This window comes from Phoxinus phoxinus (assembly GCF_949152265.1).
Source record: "Phoxinus phoxinus genome assembly, chromosome: 20".
Taxonomy (NCBI): domain Eukaryota; kingdom Metazoa; phylum Chordata; class Actinopteri; order Cypriniformes; family Leuciscidae; genus Phoxinus; species Phoxinus phoxinus.
The window spans coordinates 17,308,045-17,328,622 of NC_136895.1; the positions used below are offsets into that span (position 1 = coordinate 17,308,045).

General features: G+C 37.2%; 2 protein-coding genes across 2 annotated transcripts in view; one reads left to right on the forward strand and one right to left on the reverse strand.

Moving 5' to 3' along the window:
* Positions 1 to 1,087: 1,087 nt before the first annotated feature.
* On the reverse strand, positions 1,088 to 13,458 carry tm2d1 (TM2 domain containing 1). Its single transcript, XM_079593544.1, has 7 exons — positions 13,296 to 13,458; positions 12,668 to 12,741; positions 10,964 to 11,072; positions 10,769 to 10,860; positions 7,055 to 7,128; positions 2,823 to 2,942; positions 1,088 to 1,476 (listed from the first exon to the last, which is right to left on the reverse strand). The coding sequence occupies exons 1-6, from the start codon at positions 13,427 to 13,429 to the stop codon at positions 2,832 to 2,834; spliced, it is 594 nt and encodes a 197-aa protein (XP_079449670.1). The 5' UTR covers positions 13,430 to 13,458; the 3' UTR covers positions 1,088 to 1,476; positions 2,823 to 2,831.
* The window catches only part of patj (PATJ crumbs cell polarity complex component), a 106,124-nt gene continuing 98,940 nt past the window's right edge, over positions 13,395 to 20,578 (forward strand). Inside the window, exons 1-7 of the mRNA XM_079593543.1 lie at positions 13,395 to 13,498; positions 14,053 to 14,223; positions 14,677 to 14,731; positions 14,821 to 14,999; positions 18,027 to 18,200; positions 18,458 to 18,597; positions 19,511 to 19,691. Of these exons, the coding sequence (XP_079449669.1) occupies positions 14,710 to 14,731; positions 14,821 to 14,999; positions 18,027 to 18,200; positions 18,458 to 18,597; positions 19,511 to 19,691 (696 nt within the window). The 5' untranslated portion in view covers positions 13,395 to 13,498; positions 14,053 to 14,223; positions 14,677 to 14,709. The remainder of the gene's footprint in view (positions 13,499 to 14,052; positions 14,224 to 14,676; positions 14,732 to 14,820; positions 15,000 to 18,026; positions 18,201 to 18,457; positions 18,598 to 19,510; positions 19,692 to 20,578) is intronic.

Genomic DNA, 20,578 nt, shown 5'->3' on the forward strand with positions numbered 1-20,578 from the left:
TGATAAGCCCTGCACTGCTGGAGAACAAGAAAAGACCTCAAGAGGAGAAGAGAAAAGAGGTAAAAGAAAGGGACAGAGGGGGTTAGGAAAACATCTTGCACAGTAATCCCTTTTTTCTTTTATATTAAAAAGTCTGGGATCAAAGTTATCTTATTCTCCTTTTCAGGGAGACATTTAACAACATTGACAGCCATATGTCATGCTATACTTAATCTAAACAAATTATCGGTGCATTATTATTATTGCACATTCTTAAGGTCAAGGATTAGTTCAAATCCCTAACCCCAAGTAGCAAACTTCAGGGCTTAACTCAAACTGTTAGAGCTACGCACATGAATGATACCTCAAATCGAACCATGCAATTGCTTTTCAAAGCAACTGAACATCTTAAAACCAAGCGAAACCTTGCTGTCCAGACTATTGTTTCATGGAGATTTATAGAGATGCCTAAATCAGGCTCAGGAGAGCTTGGGCAGAGTCCCAAAGCAGCACTGGTCACCCGTCATCCCGGAGGCTGGGGAACGGGCTAAATATGTTTTTACATATCCAAGCAGAGTCGTACGTGTTGTAGCAAGGACACTGCAGCTCATAAGGAAGCATGCTCATACGCACGTGCGCGCACACACATTGGCGTAGTCGGGCCTGCTCCGCAATCACTTCAGTGTGATGAAGAGCCTCTACAGGAGTCTGTATTAATGGCAATGTGACGGACTGTGGCAGGGCAGACAAGCAGACGCACTCGAGTGAAATTGAAGGAGCACTTGACATTGGTCCGACACAGATTGTTTGAAGATCAGAAGGGATAACGACGGGCCACTTTTACAAGACAACTGAAAAGTGTAACCACCCAATATTGTATGATACCTAACAATCAGAAATAATTTTTACTGATACAGATATTATTTTTTAATATTATGGCCAATACAAATATGATGGCTAACACTAAAATAAATAAATACATATATAAATAAAGTGTGTTTTTATATCGGCCAATTAAGACAAAATAATATCCGCTAATATTGGCCGGTTCCAATATGGAAACCGATAAGTTGCGCATCTCTACTAACAATGCAAAGTACAAAATATGCACAGAAAGTGATATTAAAACTTTATTTACAGTGTTTAAATAACATCAAAACATCACACAATGTCCAACGATGTGAAGCTAGTGTGGGCACGGAATGAAAAGAAACAAATGATGGACTACATTCCTGCAGCATGACTCAAAGGAAGATTGATGATTGATGGGAGAGAGAGAGTGATAGAGCAAGGTTCCGAGCAGAGCTTGGAGCAGTGGGACCAACGCGGCTCAGCACATACATGAGCCATATTTGCACGGACTAGTCTTTCCCAGAGCGTAGTTTGGCATATCCATGTGTCTTTGTGTTTGGAAACGGCAAAGGCATATCCAAAGAAAAGATGGCATTTACATAATACGATCCTGTACATTTGGTGGGTCATCTCATTGGGATCCACCTGAAACAGCAGAATGGAAAGAGTTAGTTCTGTTTGGGAGCAGGTCCAGGACAACACAAGCAGAAGATAAATCAGTCTCTTCCCACACTGAAGACGACACATGTGGCAGGGAACGTTTCCAATGCTGAAATGGATCAGTATCATTTTTCCTATACGAGGAAGAACATCATTTGGGTTTCTGGATTCATTCCAGAGCTGATGTAAACATGGGAAACTATTTATAAGGTTGAAACATAGAAAAACAAAAAGGATTAAGTTGTTGGTTCTAGGACATTTATATGAGGTTTTCATGCCCTGTAGATTTTCAGAAAAAAAAAGTACCTTTAGGGGTACAACACTGAGGTATTACCCTTGATGGGACATCATTGTACCTTTTTTGTGCAACTGAAAAATTCATAGTAGTACTTAAATGATTCGTATTACTACTGTAAGGTACTAATTTTGCACCTTTTAGGGGCAGATAAGGTACTTTAAGTGTACTGCCCCAGTGACAAGCTTAATTTTTTTTTTTTTCAGTGTACAAGGACTGCATTTGACTCTCTCTGGCCTGATAATTGTAAGGCCTGACAGTTCTCCACTGAAAATGCCTCTGCATTCAGTCTAGACTTGCTTCGTGAAACTGTCCGAAAGAGAAAGACTTGGAGATGTGGCAAATGAATGATGTGGGACTGAGACCTTGCATCTTCGGAGGCTTATGCTGGAACAATGTAAACACAGGAGAGCAAGTAATGGTCTCCACATGGGTCCCATTCCACATAACACCCCTGTCACCGCCATTACCCCTGCTGCAGCTAATGTTAACCAGAGAACCGAAATGGCAGGAAACAGAAACAGATAGGGGAAAGACACTGATATAAGTAATCGTCTAGAACGCGGCCACTATTTTCTTTTGGATACATGGATGTCTGCAAGAGCGTGTGTGTGGGGTACCAGGACAAAATTCTAACAGATGCAGCCCTGGTGCCAGCCATAATAAGTGCAATCTCACGACCTCGCCGTGTTTTCCCAACGTACTCTCGGCACGTTTGACATTTAATCGCTCTCTCCCTAGAGCAGGGAGCCCCTTCTGGGGAACAAGAGAGTGAGGGGTGGTGGACGTGGGCTTAGATCAAGCTGAAGGTGTCCTTGGTCTGCCAGTTTGCTTTGATACCTCAGGAGGTCACTTGAGATGACCATTGACCTTGACTCAGCGCATTAAGAAATCTTTTGAAGAACTTTCAAAATATGCCACTTACCCGTACGCCCCTTGTTCTGTTCTCTCGACACTGCTGTATGACAAAGTTCATAACCCTCCTGTCCAACCCTGGATAGATACGTTTTTACAGCTTTGACAAATAGATCCTCACCTGGTGTCTTCACGGAGAGAGCTGCGTTCTTCTGTAGGTCTCATTTGTTATCGAAAGACGGGTGAGGCGTGCCCCGTAGTAGTCCACGATGTAATCCGACCCGTCTGATGGACCCACAATCTATGCCAGAGCAAACAAAATGAGTCTCGAATGTCAGAGCAGCGTAGGGAGACATACATAACAATGTAATCTTTCACCAGACAATTACATGATTCCACATTACACAATGATGAATACCAGGTGGGCTGGTTGGGTCTATCGTCCTCCTCAGATGGCTCATGCTCATGCAATTGAATTATAAGACAGTAATGCCGAATTGGAAGCAATTTAAGTTTAACCCCAGGCAGTGCTGTAATTGAGGTTGCTTTCTGAGTCCTAGTGAGGAGGAGTGTCCCGAAGGACAGTCCCCAGATCAGAGTTTCAGCAATGAGCCTAGAGCCCAAACTGGGGCCCGTGCCAGTTCTGAGATCAGCTTCTATACGAGCAACATGCTTGGACTGACGTACAAAGACAGTGTAATGGCTTCCTGCAGGCGTGCGTGCCCAACACCTGGCTATGCCGGCTCTGCTCCGCTCCACTCTGGGACGGGATGATAATGAGAACACACATCTGGTGGAGGGAGAAAAGCCCCACCAAACACAGACACTGTGTTCTACCATATCAAGATTAGTGCTCATCTGGCAGTGGCCCAATACAAGCCATTTCCTCTCGCAATGGTATCGGTCGAGAGTTGTCTAGATCGGTGTGGTAGTCGACTAGAGTTTCTTGAATACACACGTTCATCTTCTCTCATACCATTAACATTCGATCCATCAAACTCGATTGATTCCTCCACTCTAAAACCTTGAGTTTCACAGTGCCGTTATATTGCATCAATATAGGCCGAATTGTGGCACGACTCGCAGGAAGGAATATTGATGAATATAAATTACAGTAACATGTCCCAGGTGTTTATTTATTAGTTCTCAAAGATGCATTTCCCGAACGACACAGCTCTTAGTGAAGGTAGTTTGGTGTATAAAATATGGGGTTTTAGAAAGGAGAAGTGAACGCAAATGGGGTCCCGAGGGAAGGGGATACTCTTTATCAAAAGTGTCACAATTTAAAAACGAAGAGGCACGACAGTCGACAGCTAATTGAGAATGTTAGCGCGTGACAGCTTTGGCTGCCAGAGGCACTTCTTAAAAGCATTGCTCTCCCAGGGCCTTCAATAAGACATTAAGAGAACAATAAACACTGCAGTGGCCCTGTTAATCAAAGCCGCCACGGCCATTTAAAAAAATAAAGGCTGGGTTTATTTATCCACTGCGGCTAGGAAAGAGCGGGCGTTTCTGAGGAACGCAAAACAACTGAAGGAGTCATGATAAACCAGCAGGAGCATGAAATTGTCAATGAATGGACAGGTATTGTTTTAAAGCAAAGCGCTGCATTCGACTACGAATAATCAAACTAGGTACAGAGGACTTGAGGCACACAGTGTTTATGGAAGTCAGTAAATTTGCAAGAGATTGAAAGGCCAGAACTTTTAAAGCTTACAAATGACAACAAGTCTTGATAGATATCGCATTCTTCAGATGAACTTCGCATAAGGTATCGTAACACGCTGTCCTGTCCTGTTGAAACATGTTGGAAAACATCAAGTCATTGTTCCCCCAGCGTTTAGTAGTCCAGGCACAATTTTTTTTTATTTTCACTAGCAGCAGGGGACACAAACATTTCTAACATATGACGCAGCAGCCGGAGGATTTCTAAAGTACGTGTAATAATTATTCCTGGAGCCATCCTTCAACACGCATAAGAGCTTGCCATAAATATCTGTCATTGGTGGCATGTGGAAGTGGCAGCGGTGAGCAAACATCTCTCTTGTATAGCTTCATTCAGGCCTTTGAGGCCTAATGAGAGTGGAGAGGGTGAGGTTAGGCCTAACAAGATGACAAATGGAGCGTCTTTTTTCTCCTGTCAGGTGTAGGGGGCCTTTAATGGAGGTTAGGGGAGTCCTGTGGGAGTGTGCGGCTTGGGACATGAGGAGGAGGAGGCGAAAACAAACGAGGCTCTCATTAGCTCCTTTCACAGTGCTGGAGCCACCGGAGGAGAGACACAGGTGCCACTGAATACAAACACAAGCATTCAAGTACAAGTCCGTGCTGAGTCTCTGCAGCTCATTTACAGGGTTGTGGGTAAAGTGCCTTCCCTGGTTACTGCTCTAATATGCTAAATGTAAGGTAGCAGTCATTTAGCAGACGCTTTTAAGCCTTGCCAATTTAAACATTCAAGCAGAAAAAGACGCAAAAGATAACTCGCACACGCTGTGTAAGAAGTTTTGTGTGCGCAAACTTGACATCCAAAGCACACGCCCAGACAGCCGCATCTGACAGCACGTGACGTGAATACAGAATTGAGCTCCCTTTTACGTCTTCTTGCGCTCAAACAGACAATTGACCCTTCGCTAAGCCACACCTGAAAACTGCCACAGGCCAATCGTGGCTTAGAAACCGTAACTAGGCGCGGGAGGTCTGGCAAGCTTTCAAGCGAGGGAAACATGCCGAAGCATTGTGCGTATGAATTGTGCAAATCTGATACCCGGTATTCAAAAATTTTGGACGGTGGGGTGGAATTTTTTCCCTTTCCGAAACCTAAAAGCCAAGGGGAGAAATGCCGGGCATGGATCAAGCAGTGTGGGACGCCCCATTCACAACTAAATGTTGACAGGATTAACAAAAACACCTATTGCTTGGAAATAATGATGGTTCTTTGTTCTTAATGCACATTTATTTGAACGTAAAATAAGACGATTAAAGGCAAGACGGAGGCTCACTGATATACTTTACAATATATTTCAGCATTTTGTTAATCGACGGCCTACTTTACCCCAATCCGATCGCGGCTCTCCCGGTGTTAGCGTTATTCCACAATATTTATGGATAAGTTGTTTGATTTATAATTATTAGATTATAATTTATTTTCACATTTCACTTACCCTGCTGTGCATGAACATAGCTGTTCCTCAATTTGTGTGTTTACCATTTGAATGGTCAGCGTATGAGGCAGCTGCTGCTTGCGCTGGGACTATAGGTTTTAGCTTCAATTTTGATTAAATTATTCTCTAATCGGTTGCACATTATGTCGTGGATATATCCCTTGAATGCATACTGCGGTCAGATATTTCACCTGTTCACCAAAAATTACTAATTATCTCCTTGGGAATGTCTGACACCGGTGCATACATACTGTAAAAGACGTGTCAGGAGCGAAAGCTTGTCAGGCGTAGCAACAGTAACTAAGGAGGGCTGGGCTTAGCGAAGGGTCAATTTCACACAATATTATGTCAAAATGCCCATCTTGGGGAGTATCCTAGTAAACATAGTTGGTTACGCCTTAAGTGAACGTAAACTGTTAAGAAAAAAAATGAATGCGTACAGTATCAGCATATTGGATCTGTGCATAATGTTTTAAAAGTGACCGCATCATAATATTCCTGCTGCTGTCTTTGTTTTTAATGTTAATCAGACAACAGACTCACTGCAAAAAGACTGAATAACTTTAATAAGGATTCTATATATACGGATTATTTTACAAAGATACTATATATCTATATTTATACAGTGAATATGCAGTGTTATTTTACATTTGATTGCTTTATTCAATTTCTGTACATAATCTGCCTAATCTGTATCTAACTACTGTTAGGTCTACCTGAAAACCCTAAAAAAAACTATTTAATTTGTATCTTTGTTCTATTGTGTTTATTTGTGCTATTGCTTGTAGTTTGATTATTTGATCTAATTTTCTTAAAGATTGTTTACTTGACTTTAATAGTATTTGAAATGTATATTTTATATTATCGTAGAATCGTTTTCATTTGTATTCTTGATTAATAGCCTTAAATTACTAGCCAATGTCTGTAGAGGGTTGCTTTAAGACAAATATAATGCTATTCAAAATAAATTATATATAAATAATAAACTTTGTTTTTTCAAATATAAACCTTACATGTCTTGACAGTTTTTGTTAGAACCAACTAGATCTGACGCAACATTTACAAACCTTAAATACTTTTTTTCTGCCCACAGTGAAAGCAAAATACAGCCAATAAAAACAAAAACCCTGATAACTATTAAATTAGGTATAAGTAACCAAAAATAAAATAAATAAAATGAATCAACCAAAAACAATACAGAAGGAAAAGTAAACAAGTATAAATGGGCCAAAACCTGGAAATTAAAGTCTCTTACCTGCATGGATATCAACATGAAGTCCACTAAGCTTCCAATTCCACAGAACCCCACAGTGCAGAATTTCAGCAGGCCTGGGAATAAACAAAGAGTGATCCACACGTTAACCAAGAACATACTGAAAAGCTTCCCATCATAACCACTTTGTGTCCAAAAACACTTTCTCTCTGGCTTCTCTGTATGACCACAAAGAAAAACTATTTTGAGGGCAAAGCTATTTAACGTGCACCTATGAATTATTTTTATTTTTTTCATTCTTGCATTAGTGCAGGCTGTTTTTGAAGGTTTTAAGCCACTGTGCAACGCTGTACAGTCAAATTATAATAATCAGACAATTCATAGAACTGCATTTTGTGCATTAAAGACTTACCTGCCTTCCAGTAAATAGGTAGGACTGTCAATGAATATTCATGAGCCAAATTAAAATGTATAATGCCCACACATAATTGCCACAAAATAAACAATTTTGGTTTAAATTTAAGTAGTTCTTTGGATGTCCATTGAGTGATCATTTGAAACACCATCAGGAGCCCATGAGATCTGCAGTCAATTAAAAAAAACCTTCCATCCTGTGATTCAAACATAATTGCTGCTAATCATCCCTAATATTACTTATAATTGGTCATTGAGGGGTTTAGGCATGTTGATTCCAGGACGGCTATCAAAAAAGCCACCTGCAGAATGTCTTCTCAACAAGTCCAGGGCTTCCTTTGAGCAACACCTGGTCTGGACTGACCCCAGAGCTGCTGGGCTATTACGCTCTCAATGAACAAGACTATACAACTGACTCCAGCGCGGTGTGAGTCTGCCTTTCACAAACTCCTGCGTTCCTCGCACAAAGAAGCCAGGAACAAGGGGGACCTTCAAAAGCCCTGGGCCTTTTGTCCTAACGCAGGTGCTTAATTGATCAGGAAGTCCTTAAAACGTGGAGAAAGGCAGAAAGATGGAGCTTCCCGCTGTATCCTGCCTAACCTTGGGATTTAGATGTGCGACTTGAACTCATCTGCATGCGATGACAATAATTGCACCATGGGATAGATAGACCAACACCATGAGATCTGATGGCAAAGAGAACTGTTTTAGTTAATTAGCTGTCACATGCAGATTTGTTTTGTTAAAACAGTTGGTCCAAAAAAAGAAAGAGCACGGTGCTCAAAAAAGGGTCATTGATGGTTCACATGTTCATGTTCTGAAAAGCAGAACATGCAAGGACCAATAATGTTGTGAACAGCATGTACCTTTTCTTAAAAGCGACCCAAACCTCTTTCATTAACGTCAGTGGTGATTTTTGTCTCAGGAGTTTATTTTCAAAGTAGGCATAGATATGTTGGGGATGGTTTATCTTATGGTCAAAGGGGAAGGTCTTCTTTGACAGAAAGCCCAAAAACACTTTAACCACCAGTCTTTGATGAAAATCAAAACTTTAAACAAACATTTTGTGGCCTAATCCATGTGTGATGGAGGGACTCCCACAAAATTGGTTAAAATCCAGGTCACATGTCTATGGAAGCTTGTTTCCGCTATTAAATCATTTTTTTTTTAAAGATAATTGCATTTTTATTTCACAATTCTGACTTTTTTTCTCTCTCATAATTGCGAGAAATTAACTAGAAAAAAAGTCATAATTGCGAGATATAAACCCACAATTCTGACATCTTTTCTGAGAATTTTGAGATATAAACTCGCAATTGTGAGCTATAAAGTCCAATTCCGAGGAAAAATAAAGACTTTTTTCCCCTCAGAATCTTGCAATTCTGACTTTATTAACTCACAACTTTATAACTTCATGCAATTCTGATATAAACTCACAATTGCAAGAAAAAAAAAAAGTTATTAAAATAAAGTCACAATTATCTTTTATATTCAGTGGCGGAAACAAGCTATGTCTTCCTAAATTCATAAGCCTTTTTTATTGCTTTTTTATATTGCTTAAAGATATAAACCACTTTTTTTTTGCATTTAGACATTAATTTCATTACAATTAATCACATTTCCCCCCTAAAATTCTCCTTAAATTTATTACCAGATGCTTTAGGTTTTTTTTCCCGTAAACTGAATCTCATAAATGTAGTAATTATTTATTGCACTGTAGTAAAATTCTAATTGATTTTTAATAATATAACTGTGTCCTGCTAAGTGTACCAAACAGATCAGTGTTGTAATCGTTAACTAAAACTATTAAAACGTTTTTGTTAACTGAAATAAAATAGAATATATATATAAACAAAAATGAGATATGTTGCCTTGGCGACTAACTGAAATAAGTACTAAAATGTGACCCTGGACCACAAAACAGTCTTATGGTTTTATTTATTTATTTGAGCTTTACATTCAGTTTAACACATAAGCTTTCCATTGATGTATGGTTTGTTAGGATAGGACAATATTTGGCCGAGATACAATTATTTGAAAATCTGGAATCTGAGGGTGCAAAAAAATCTAAATATTGAAAAAATCGCCTATAAAGTTGTCCATTTATGTTGGTGATTGTGCTGCATCCACTCACAAAAATATATTTTTTTATATATTTAAGGTAGTACAAAATATCTTCATAAATCATGATCTTTACCTAATATCCTAATGATTTTTTTTTTGCATTTTGACCCTACCAATGTTTTGTTGGCTAATGCCACAAATATACTCGTGCGACTTATGACTGGTTTTGTGTCCAGGGTCACAAATTACTAACTAAAATAAAATAAAGATACTACTAAAATAAAAATGCTACACAAATACTAATAAAAAAATGACAAAATCACAAAAAAGTGAACTAAAATTCAAATGAAAAATGAAAATATAAAAGCTAATTCAAAATATTAATAAAAACTATAATAGTATACTGTATGAATAATCCTTAAATAACATTGAAACGGATTAAAATCTGAAGAAATATTTTGTAAAATAAGTGCTAACTTAAAGTCTGTAATTTTGTCTACATCTTATTTGGTATCATTAAACAACAAGTATAATTCAAGATTATATCTGCCACCCTAGTCTATAGATTTCATTACCAGGATCGGCCTTTAAAAACACATAATAGTCGACCACTAATCTGTAATCATATTGGCGACTGGATATAAATACCATCTTCCTATTATTATTGGTATCAAATCAGATTTCCATGTCAGTGCTGACCATGTCTATATCTGCCTCTTCAAATCAATCTTAGTGCAAGAAAAAGATCAAGATCGGTGCAAGAAAATCAGTCCGTGTGATTCTCACTCAGAGAACATCTGGCGAAAAGGTGTGTCCTTGGAAAGAAGGCAAGAGATGATGTCAACGGCAGAACATCCAGGACTGATTCTGTCTGTTCTGAAGGTCTCTTGTGTTACAGCGCAGCACTCGCACAAGATATTTGCATATTTTTATAATGGCTTCAAAACGAATAACTGCAGAATAATAGAAAAAACATTGGGCTGACAGTCACTCCTCCTGTTTGCTGGATAACAGGTGAGCCAGGGGAAAGCATGATATTATTCATAAACAATACAGATGTAAATCATTTTGAGATTGTTACTGATACAGAACAGATACAAAATATAAGCTCTGCTGCACACTCCTATTTTCATGAGTTACTGGGTGCCAGAAAGAGGTGATTTCGGGGCAACGGCACACAGCCAAAGAGATAAAAATTCAATGTTGGAACCATAGCCTAGTGACCCACACATTTAGCCTAGTTCGATTCAGCCAACAGTAAAGACGGTAGTTTCTTACCTAAGGCCGGGTATCCCAAGTAGAACCGATCCGCCCCAATCCATCCCAGAAAGAGTGACAGAGCAACAGCCACTTTGTATGAGTAACCACTCCTAATGTAAGACAAAACAATACATATTAACAGATTATTTACACACAAAAATTTTAATGCATACCTAATGTAAGGCCATGTCATGAAGGTAAAGTCTGACTTACACATTTCGACATGGGACGCTTTTGTTGAACCCAACCTCTTCACCGCTGAATTTGAACTGTGTTCCATTTGACAGCCGACAGCTGACGTTTGGAGCAGGAAGGCATTCCACTGCAATGACAACACGACCTTAGATTCCCCATTTAATACATCACAAGTCATAACTGGTATCAGGCATATTCTGCCAATAGCTATGTTTCCATACACACGTTTTTATCCGAATTAAGTGATATCGAATCACGATATCGACTCAAATGAAATACGTTCGGTCTCATCAGATTTTATCTTGATCGATATACGGCTTATGCGATAAACGCTGATGGAAACGTTATTTGCCAAATAAATAATGAATCCATTTTGTCTAGCAAAACTTTGTTCGCAAATGTTGGTTTTAATGTTGTGCGATTCAGAGCGAAAATGAATGGAAACACCTTAAAATGTTTCAAATCAATTTGAAATACCAATTTGATCGCAAAACAGCATGTGACGTCATTACGCACAGGTTTTTATTCGCTTTAAAGCCGTTGGATGGAAACACACTTTCACCAGCTTTATTCGCATGAGTTTTTTTTTACCGAACTTCAGATAATTCGATTGACAAGTGGATGGAAACTTAGCTAATGATAGAGCCATTTATTTTTTATTATAATAATACTATATATAGTATAATATATTATACATTATTCAAATTAAATATATATATATATATATATATATACTGTATATAATTTAATATTATAAGTTATTTATAATACATGATTTTATACAATTATATAATTTTAATATATTATTTATAAAATGTATACAAATTAATATATATAAAATATTATACACTTTTTGTAATACAATATATATTGTGTTATGTAATTATATAATAATCATAATATATTATTTATCAAATATATATTAACACATAACATTATTACATATAATATATTAAAAATATTAAAATCAAATGTGTATGATACATTGTTTATATATTATCTTTATACATTATATTATACTCTACACTACACTGTTATATGCAGTATATTATGTATGCTTCAATAAATTATGAATAATAAATATTTGTACACATTTTTTAATACTTTGTTTACATACTAACTATATTTATACTCTACACTGTTATATATATATATATATTGTGGTTATAATTGTGGTTTTATGGAGTTGATAGGAAAATTATGTTCCCTTTTTATCATATCTGTAGAAAGTGTGATCAGATATGGTTTGTCCACTTGGTATGGTGATCTTTCTGTAGAATCAAAGATACTATAAATTGTTCTAAATTAGGCTAAAAGGATTTTAAGTGACCCATTTCATGTACTCTACCCCAACCGTCTGGAAGAAGGTACAGAACTTTCTGTTATAAACGGAACAGGTTCAAAGATTATTTTGTACCGGTATCATTTAGACTGTCGAACATGAATTAGTGAAGTCTATTTATTTTTATGTGTATGAAAATTGTTTGTATTTTGTTTTTTTAATCAGATTTTCACAAAATGCTGGCTATGGAGTCTATACATAATTTATTGTAATATATATACATAATATTACTTCGGTTATATATAATATATATATATATAAAACATCAATGCATTATATTATGTATATATTACAATAAATTATGCATAATAAATATTTCATTATTATTTGTCGAAGAACGTAGAAGCATTTTAAATAGTGAAACATAAAAGCAGACCCACCCCAGGCCAACCGGTCTTTGCAGTTTTCTGGCTCTTGAGTTGCATCATCTATTTTGGGTTCTTTACACAGATACCTAAGCACTGTTAAGGTGGAATCAAATGGTATTTAAATCTAAAAGCAACATTAGTGATGCTGATTTCCAATAGCCAATTCAAGTCACCTTTGTCTATAGTGCTCTACACAATACAGATTATTTTAAAGCAGCTTCACAATAATAAACAGGAAAACAGCAATGATCGAATATGAGTGACATGAGCCATCATAGACAGGGCGAGAACGATCATGTCGGTCATTATTATGTCCGTTTAACATATAACTTTAGACACAGAATGTAAGTAATTTACGCATGTACAATAAAAACACATCTGAAATATTCAAAAGGTCTAAACAGAGCAAACAGATATGCTATGTAGGTCATATACAACGATCTATATCACTCTATACACTATTAAATCACAGATCTAAACACCAAATCGTGAAAATTGTACCCTAATTCTGTAAAATAATGACTTAAATGTAAAATGAGCACATGTATGTTATGAACAACCATCAATTGCAGCCACAATGCTAGCTAGCAGGCTACTAATTCAACGATCCCAATATATTAACGGGATTTTGAAAGGATATTGTCCCAACTGCAGTTTATCACAGTTGTCCACATCACTCCCCAGGCTGTGGATGACAGTCAGGCAGAAGGTGAAGATGATCAGCGGCCGTGTTGATGAACGAAAGCGCATCAAACTCTTCCAGTGTAACGCCATGTTGAACGGTCACGTGACTGCTGTGGCTCTTAAAGAAACAGTGCACAAGATTCGCCGCGCACATAGCACGTAAGTCTCTAAGAAATCTTTTATTTAACGCCTTTAACTTTATACATATACTTAGTAAAGCCGGATTGGTCGGTATAGCAAGTTTTCACGCAAAACCAAGTATCGGTTAAACTTATTCACGGTGTTCAATGCTAATAATCAACTTTATAACCGGCTAACTGCGCTAGCCTGTGTCACAATAAGGGGGGTTTGTATTGGGAAGCAGGAGTATGTTTGTGTACTATGTTGTATGCCATTCTTGTCAAGTTATGGTTAATATTTTAAAACAAAGCACTTTTCGATTGATATAATGACTCTTTAACGTATTATTTACATTGTCATGAAGTTTTCAGCACTGATTTCAGTGATGACTCGGTGTTTTACGCGTATGCACCTGTTTGATTCCGTTTATACAATTTATATTATATGACACAATATAAATAATGCTTTAATTAGAAAGTAGACATATAAACACATCTTTACCCATCAGTTACATAATGGTTTCGTTGTTATCTTGTGTTTTACTTAAATAAAGTTCACTGAAACTTGAATGATCACGCACTTCCTGGTTTCAGGTGAGGCTCGCGCAGGTGTAACGTTAAACACATACGTAACGTTACAGACAAAACAGCCCTAAACAACACTTGAAATGCTGGATTGTGTTTTATGAGAGAGTCTAAGTCGGCAGAGATTTAGGTGAACCTCAAGAGCAAGTGTATGCAGTATCCAGTATATGGACATTGTAGGTAAGTAAGATAAATGCTCTCACTTTTGCTTTGATGGCTGCTCATGTGAACAGAAACTGCTGTCTGAACAGAAACTGCTGTCTGAACAGAAACTGCTGTCTGAACAGAAACTGCTGTCTGATAGTAGGGATATTGTTATATGTTATAGAGTCTTAGAGTAATAAGATGCCTTGATTGATCTTTGATCATATGAAAATAAACATGATATCAGCATACATTTTGAATGAGAACCATTCTAGGGTTCCCACTGTTATAGAAAGTGAAAAATATGAATATCAATATTTAAAATAAAATTAAAATTCATATACAGTATATCTTTGTTAGATGTGATTACTTGTTATTAATAGATTTGACTGCACTAATATAAATATATATTTGTCTACATAACAAATTTGATAATTGAAACTGAAAGCTCAAAAATGTACAAATATCCATTTTCATCCACTTTCACAGATCAATCTGCACTGAATTATCAAGAGAGCGACAATGTATGAGAACTTACCGACAGGTATCAGTAATTGTAATTTGCATCTACGCAAGCATGTTCTGTGTTCGATCCTTCTTTGCATGGTTAATATCTTGACCGTGTGTTCTCAGTGTCTGCTTCCGAGCGGCAGCAGGTCCTCCAGGCCTTGGAAAGGCTGCAGTCCAAGCTGGTGCAGAGAGAAGAGTGGACCCACAGCGACAGGCTCGGCACGCTGAAGGAAGCCCTGCAGAGCCCTCTGTTCGGCCACATCCTCACCCTGCAACACTCCGTTAAACAGCTGAAAGACCAGGTCAGACTTGCACAACATACATTGGCGAATAAACCTTCAAAGACACTCCTACTGTGAGCTCCAAGGCCACAAACTACTTGTATATTTGTGTCTGTATATTTGCCGTTTAAAAGAACTATTGGCAAGATTTCAGTGGTGTAAACAATTTGAGTAAGGCCCTGTCCCAAATGGAGCCCTAAGCCCTTGTGATCTTCCTCTGAGTCCGCACTTTCGTAACGTAATGTTGCTTTGGCGGTCGGGTAGAAGTCTACTCCGTAGCTCGCAGGCTTTGCAAAAGTGTGCATCGAGGGCACATGTGAGCACCCTTCTGAAACCTAAATTGACAAATGGGACACCCTACAAGTGTGCAAGTGCACATGAAGTGTACCAATTGAGACTGGGTCTAAATGGAATTCGTAACTGTACATAAGTATCTTTTTGACTACTTTGTAGTTTTACTGAGTATCAAAGATATTAGCAACTCTCTGTTTGACTACATTTTTGAATAAGTATATGTACTCTTTACTCCAATTTGTAATTGAGTAATGCGATTAGGTCCATTTTGCATGGCACTTCACTTTTTCTGCAGCAGTTTATTACAAAACAAGCGCCATCTACAGGGCATTGAAGGTACTACATCGTGTGCGTTTTGCCCTCACCCAAACTTGTCAACAAGGCTACTTTGCGAATGTGAGTGCATTAGCAGGTTGTTGTGAATCACAGGCGTTTCATATATGAGATGAGGACATAAGAGTTTACCTTTCAGACGCAAAATTGATGGGAGGAGAGTATGTAAATAAATCACGCAAGACGCAACGTGATTTACTAAGGTTTGCGATAGTCTTATTTACGGGTATTTGCACCATTATTTAACGCCAAAAAAGAATTTCTTCGCTAATTTTGCGCTTGACATGCTTTGATAGTTTCTGTAGAAGGCACCGCAGAGGACGGATTTTCTCCACTCGCGTTCATTTAGTTTTTTACACGACTCCGTTTCCAACTTGAAAACTGAAAACTTTTTACGAGTTTTGACCATTCATTTACATGACAAACTTTTAAAAATGTGTTTCAGTGACGTTTTTTGAAAACGATACTGTTGTCGTCTCTGTGAAAACTACAAAAACGTGAATTGTGTATTACGTGTTCAGGCTATAGGCGCATGTGTTTCTTTATTTAGTGACATTGCCAACTACTGGCCTGGCAGCAGAATACAGCATCTCAGTTGTTTTCGTGGATCCGTGTGAACTGTGATCGTTGTGACAATGTTGTCGTCTGTCTGCGAAACTTCAATAAAGCAAAGGACTTGCGACAAGATGTTTTCAGAACATATCGTCTGCCGAGCCACATTATTTTTAAATTGGCTGTGTCTGTGTTGTTAGTAGATCACATTCGCCTGATTATAAACAGCTCTGCTTGTTTGTGACCCTACGCTATTTACCGCTGCTCTTGGTCAATTATGGAAATGAGCTGCTGCGTCTTTGTTCTTCATTTTGCGCATCAGTATTATTGATGAAAGTGATATGCAGTCCTTATGTTTCAGTTTATCAAAATTGTAACGATTTTCCAAGATCAGATCAAATTATTGTATTAATGTGTATTCACGATGCCAAATCAGGCTAAAATCCCATTATTTAGTTAGACTCAAACTACTTTTAAATGCTTATTTTGCATCCATCCCAGAGTGCAGGCCGGTGACCATGTGTTTCTTTACCGCATACTCAGCTTGCTGAAAGTCCCTCGTCCCTATTTGTATTCAGTCTGAGTTTTTATTGACACAAGAAACCTCTTTACAATAAACAATCCGAACACCAAATTAAGATAATGGCAATAACGGAAGCTCGCCTTCATATTGTAAGTGCTGGGAAGGTCAGACGTGCGCCTATGAATGCGTCAGGTGAAAAACCTATCAAGTATGTGGAGGCGGGCAACAGTCGGAGTTTCTATCAAGCCTTAATATCCACTGTCTCAGTTTGAGTAACTGCCTTGTCGGAGATGTATCGATGAAATAGGCTGGAACCTGCTCTGTCAGCCCGGACTAAATAAGCACAAGACTGATAAGTTCCCACAGTAAGAGTCTAAAGGTCATTAATACATTACCTGTTGGGGACTAGCGAATACTGCAGAGGAATCTATTGATTTTTCCACCTTTTATTTTTTCCTTCCTTTCCTCTGCCTGTAGGACATGGTTGCTCCTCTGCGGGTTGTTATCTTTGGCATGAACAGTAATATATATATATATATATGTATGTATATATGAAACATTTTAGTATTTATTACAGCTCATCCATTAATACAAATAATGATTATTAATATTAATATTAATAGTAATTTAATGGTGCCTGTTTATTAATTTGTTTGAAATATATATCTATAATAATAAAACATTTTATTTTCTTTCTTTCTTTTTTCTTTCTTTCTTTTTTTTCTTCTTTCTTTCTTTTTTTCTTTCTTTCTTTTTTTCTTTTTTTCTTTTTTTTCTTCTTTCTTTCTTTCTTTCTTTTTTTCTTTCTTTTTTTCTTCTTCTTTTCTTTCTTTCTTTCTTTCTTTCTTTTTTTCTTTCTTTCTTTTTTTCTTCTTCTTTCCTTCCTTCCTTCCTTTCTTTCTTTCTTTCTTTCTTTCTTTCTTTCTTTCTTTCTTTCTTTCTTTCTTTCTTTCTTTCTAAGGGCCTCTCCGCTAAATGGATGTTTTGAAACAAATTCATAAATGGGCAATATTTATATTTGTCTACATAACTATATTTGCATTATTATTTTATTACCAGTAGTATTAGTAGAGGTTAGCCTGGGTTTCCTATGCTGCCTTGTGCGCATAGGAAATATCAAATATATTTCAAACAAACCATCGTTAATGGGAACAATTAAAATATATATATTTTTTTAAAGAACACATTTTCAAATTTGATTTGTATTATTATTAATAATAATGGCCAATAATAACACTTAATGAATAACAATAACAGTTGTAGTTGTGGAATTATTATTGTTATATATATTTCTGCGATTTCTTTTCCATATATCTTTGGAACTGACTGTCCGCTCTGCTTTGCAGTTAAACAGCTTGCCTCCGGACACATGCAGTGAGTTCAGTTTCTCCAGAAAGGGGCAGCTGATCGTCAGTGCCAGCCGTCCGTCCAGTAGCCTGGGATCCGTGGTGTCCAATGGAACGGCTTCAACTAACGCATCTTCTGAGCAGCTTCAGAGATGGATGCATGCAGCAGCAAAGGTGGACATGCAGCAGGGATATCTTTTGTGTCATTTTTCTCTGCATAAACATTGTTTTTGTTGAAAATGCACTGCTTCTAAAATCAACTACTTCCCTATTATATAGTATGTGAAAAACAGTAGTATGTGCGAATACATAGTATTTGAAAAACAGTAGGTGAAAAAGTCCCCAGATGAGATGACCTACTTCTTCCGCCAGTTAGTATGGATGGTGCATTCTCATCTGTATTAATTTCGCCTCTGGGCTCTTTAAAGCAGGGCCGCAGGACGGAGCTCATCAGCCTGCAGAAGCCGTTATCTGGAGGTCTGGGTTTCAGTGTGGTGGGCCTGAGACCAGAGGGGGTGGGCAGCCATGGTGTGTTCGTCAGACAGGTGCAGCCAGGGAGTGTCGCAGACAGGTGAGACCTCTCTGCTTTATTCATATATCATATTTTCTTCAAATATCTTTTATGTTGTTTTAGATCATTTTCTTTTTTCGGCTCCTCCTTTTTGCAATTGCAATGATGTTTTGATGTTGTATTCTGAGGCTCATCGTTTTATTCTTCCTTATGCTTCCTAAAATCTGCCAAATCTCCAAATTTGTATTACTTTTTTTAAAACAAATAAAATATAAATTGTGCCTAATTATGAATCAGCATGATAACAATACATGTATTTATTTACTTATTTTAATTTGGATGAGATGGATTGATTGGTTAATTGATTGGTTGACTGGACTAGTTGGATAATGGATAAAATAATAATATTCTTTTTATTTTGCGGGATGAGTTGGATAATGGATGAAAAACAAACAAACATAATGCTCCTTTTAGATGTTTTTGTTTTATTTATCAAATAAAATAAATGAATAGAAAATAATCACAGTATGGGTAATAATATGGAGATGATAGTAATAATAATAATCGTTGTTATAATAATAATAATCATCATCATCATAACTTTTTAAAAGGGTTAATAAATAATAAGAATAATATACTTATTATTTTACGGGATGAGTTGGATAATGGATGAAAATAATATATAAAAAATATACAAAATAATAAAACAGTTCTCCTTATTGATGTTTATTTATTAATTAAAATGAATTAAGATAATAGATAATAATACAAATATGGTTAGAATATGGAGATGATAATACGAATATCAATTATATTAATAATAATAATCATCATGTAAATATTTTAAAATATTTATTTATTTACTGGATAAATTGGTTAATGTAAAATAATAAATAAAGTAGTAATTGTGTGGTGTTTTATTATTACTGGTATTTTGACTGGCAAGTTAAACTGTGATAATTGTTATCTCCAGGGATGGAAGATTGCAGGAGAACGATCAGATTCTTGCGATTAACGGGATTCCTCTGGATCAGAGCGTGACGCAGCAGCAGGCCATCGCTCTCCTCCAGCAACAGAGAGACCGAGTGGAGCTGGTGGTGGCCCGAGACGCTGCGGCCAAACCCCCTCTCTCCACATCTGGACCCGTTCAGACGGTACGGCTGTTTTCAGTGTTACCGCATTGTGATGTCCACATATGTAACTATAGCAGTGTTTCCCTTGGGACTTTTTCAGAGGGGGTGAAAAACTACTAGTACCCCGAAACTACTAGTGTTGCGAAGAGGGCGTTATGGATACGTGGTGTAAAATTTTTAGTTATCAAAAAGCATGTCTAATTAATTGAAATCATGAAACTATAAATTCCGTTTTTATGACTGGGCTCCGTGATTCCGTCCGCGTTTTCTGCATCACGAAAATCATAGGCGCTAAAGTTACTACATGGAGCTCACGTGTCTTTTTTTTGTCTTTTTTTTCGGGGGGCGGGGGGTCCCCCTCAAAACAATGGTAGGGGAAACACTGACTAGTATGTTTCATAGTTCTTCAGCGGTTGTGGAAGCTACTTTGAAATTAGCTTCCACAAATTTCTAATCGAATATGGCATCTATGACACTTGATGTATGTCCTCACCAAATGCCATTGGTTCTATCATGACTTAAGACCATGGTGTCAAACTGTCACCATATTTAATTAGAAAACTTCAAATTGTGGCCTGTGATCACTTCAAACTATCATTGAATTGGAAAATCTACAGCATTTGGACTTGAAAAGGGAGACTAAATAAAAACAATATTGGGAGAGTTTATCCTTTAAGTTATTATATTTGCTACTTTTACTTAGAAACATACTTTAAGTACTAGCAGTAAATAATTTAGTTTCTTTTGGTTAGATTTCAGACACATTTTCAAAAGCATTCATGAGGTGCAGATATCATTTTTGGCTTTAGCATTGTTTTCATGTCACCTATTTAAGAAGCCCAATATTTCCTGAGGCCGAACAAACTGAGCTTAGTTTATATTGGTGATGGTTTAATTTCGACCAGTTG

Bases quoted from the DNA above. Each gene is read 5' to 3' on its own strand.
- tm2d1 (XM_079593544.1), bottom strand. From the start codon at position 13,429: ATGGCGTTACACTGGAAGAGTTTGATGCGCTTTCGTTCATCAACACGG. The intron at 10,861-10,963 runs GTAAGTCAGACT...GTCTTACATTAG, and splicing joins AGCGTCCCATGTCGAAATGT to GAGTGGTTACTCATACAAAG. The intron at 2,943-7,054 runs GTAAGAGACTTT...GCTCTGGCATAG, and splicing joins TCATGTTGATATCCATGCAG to ATTGTGGGTCCATCAGACGG.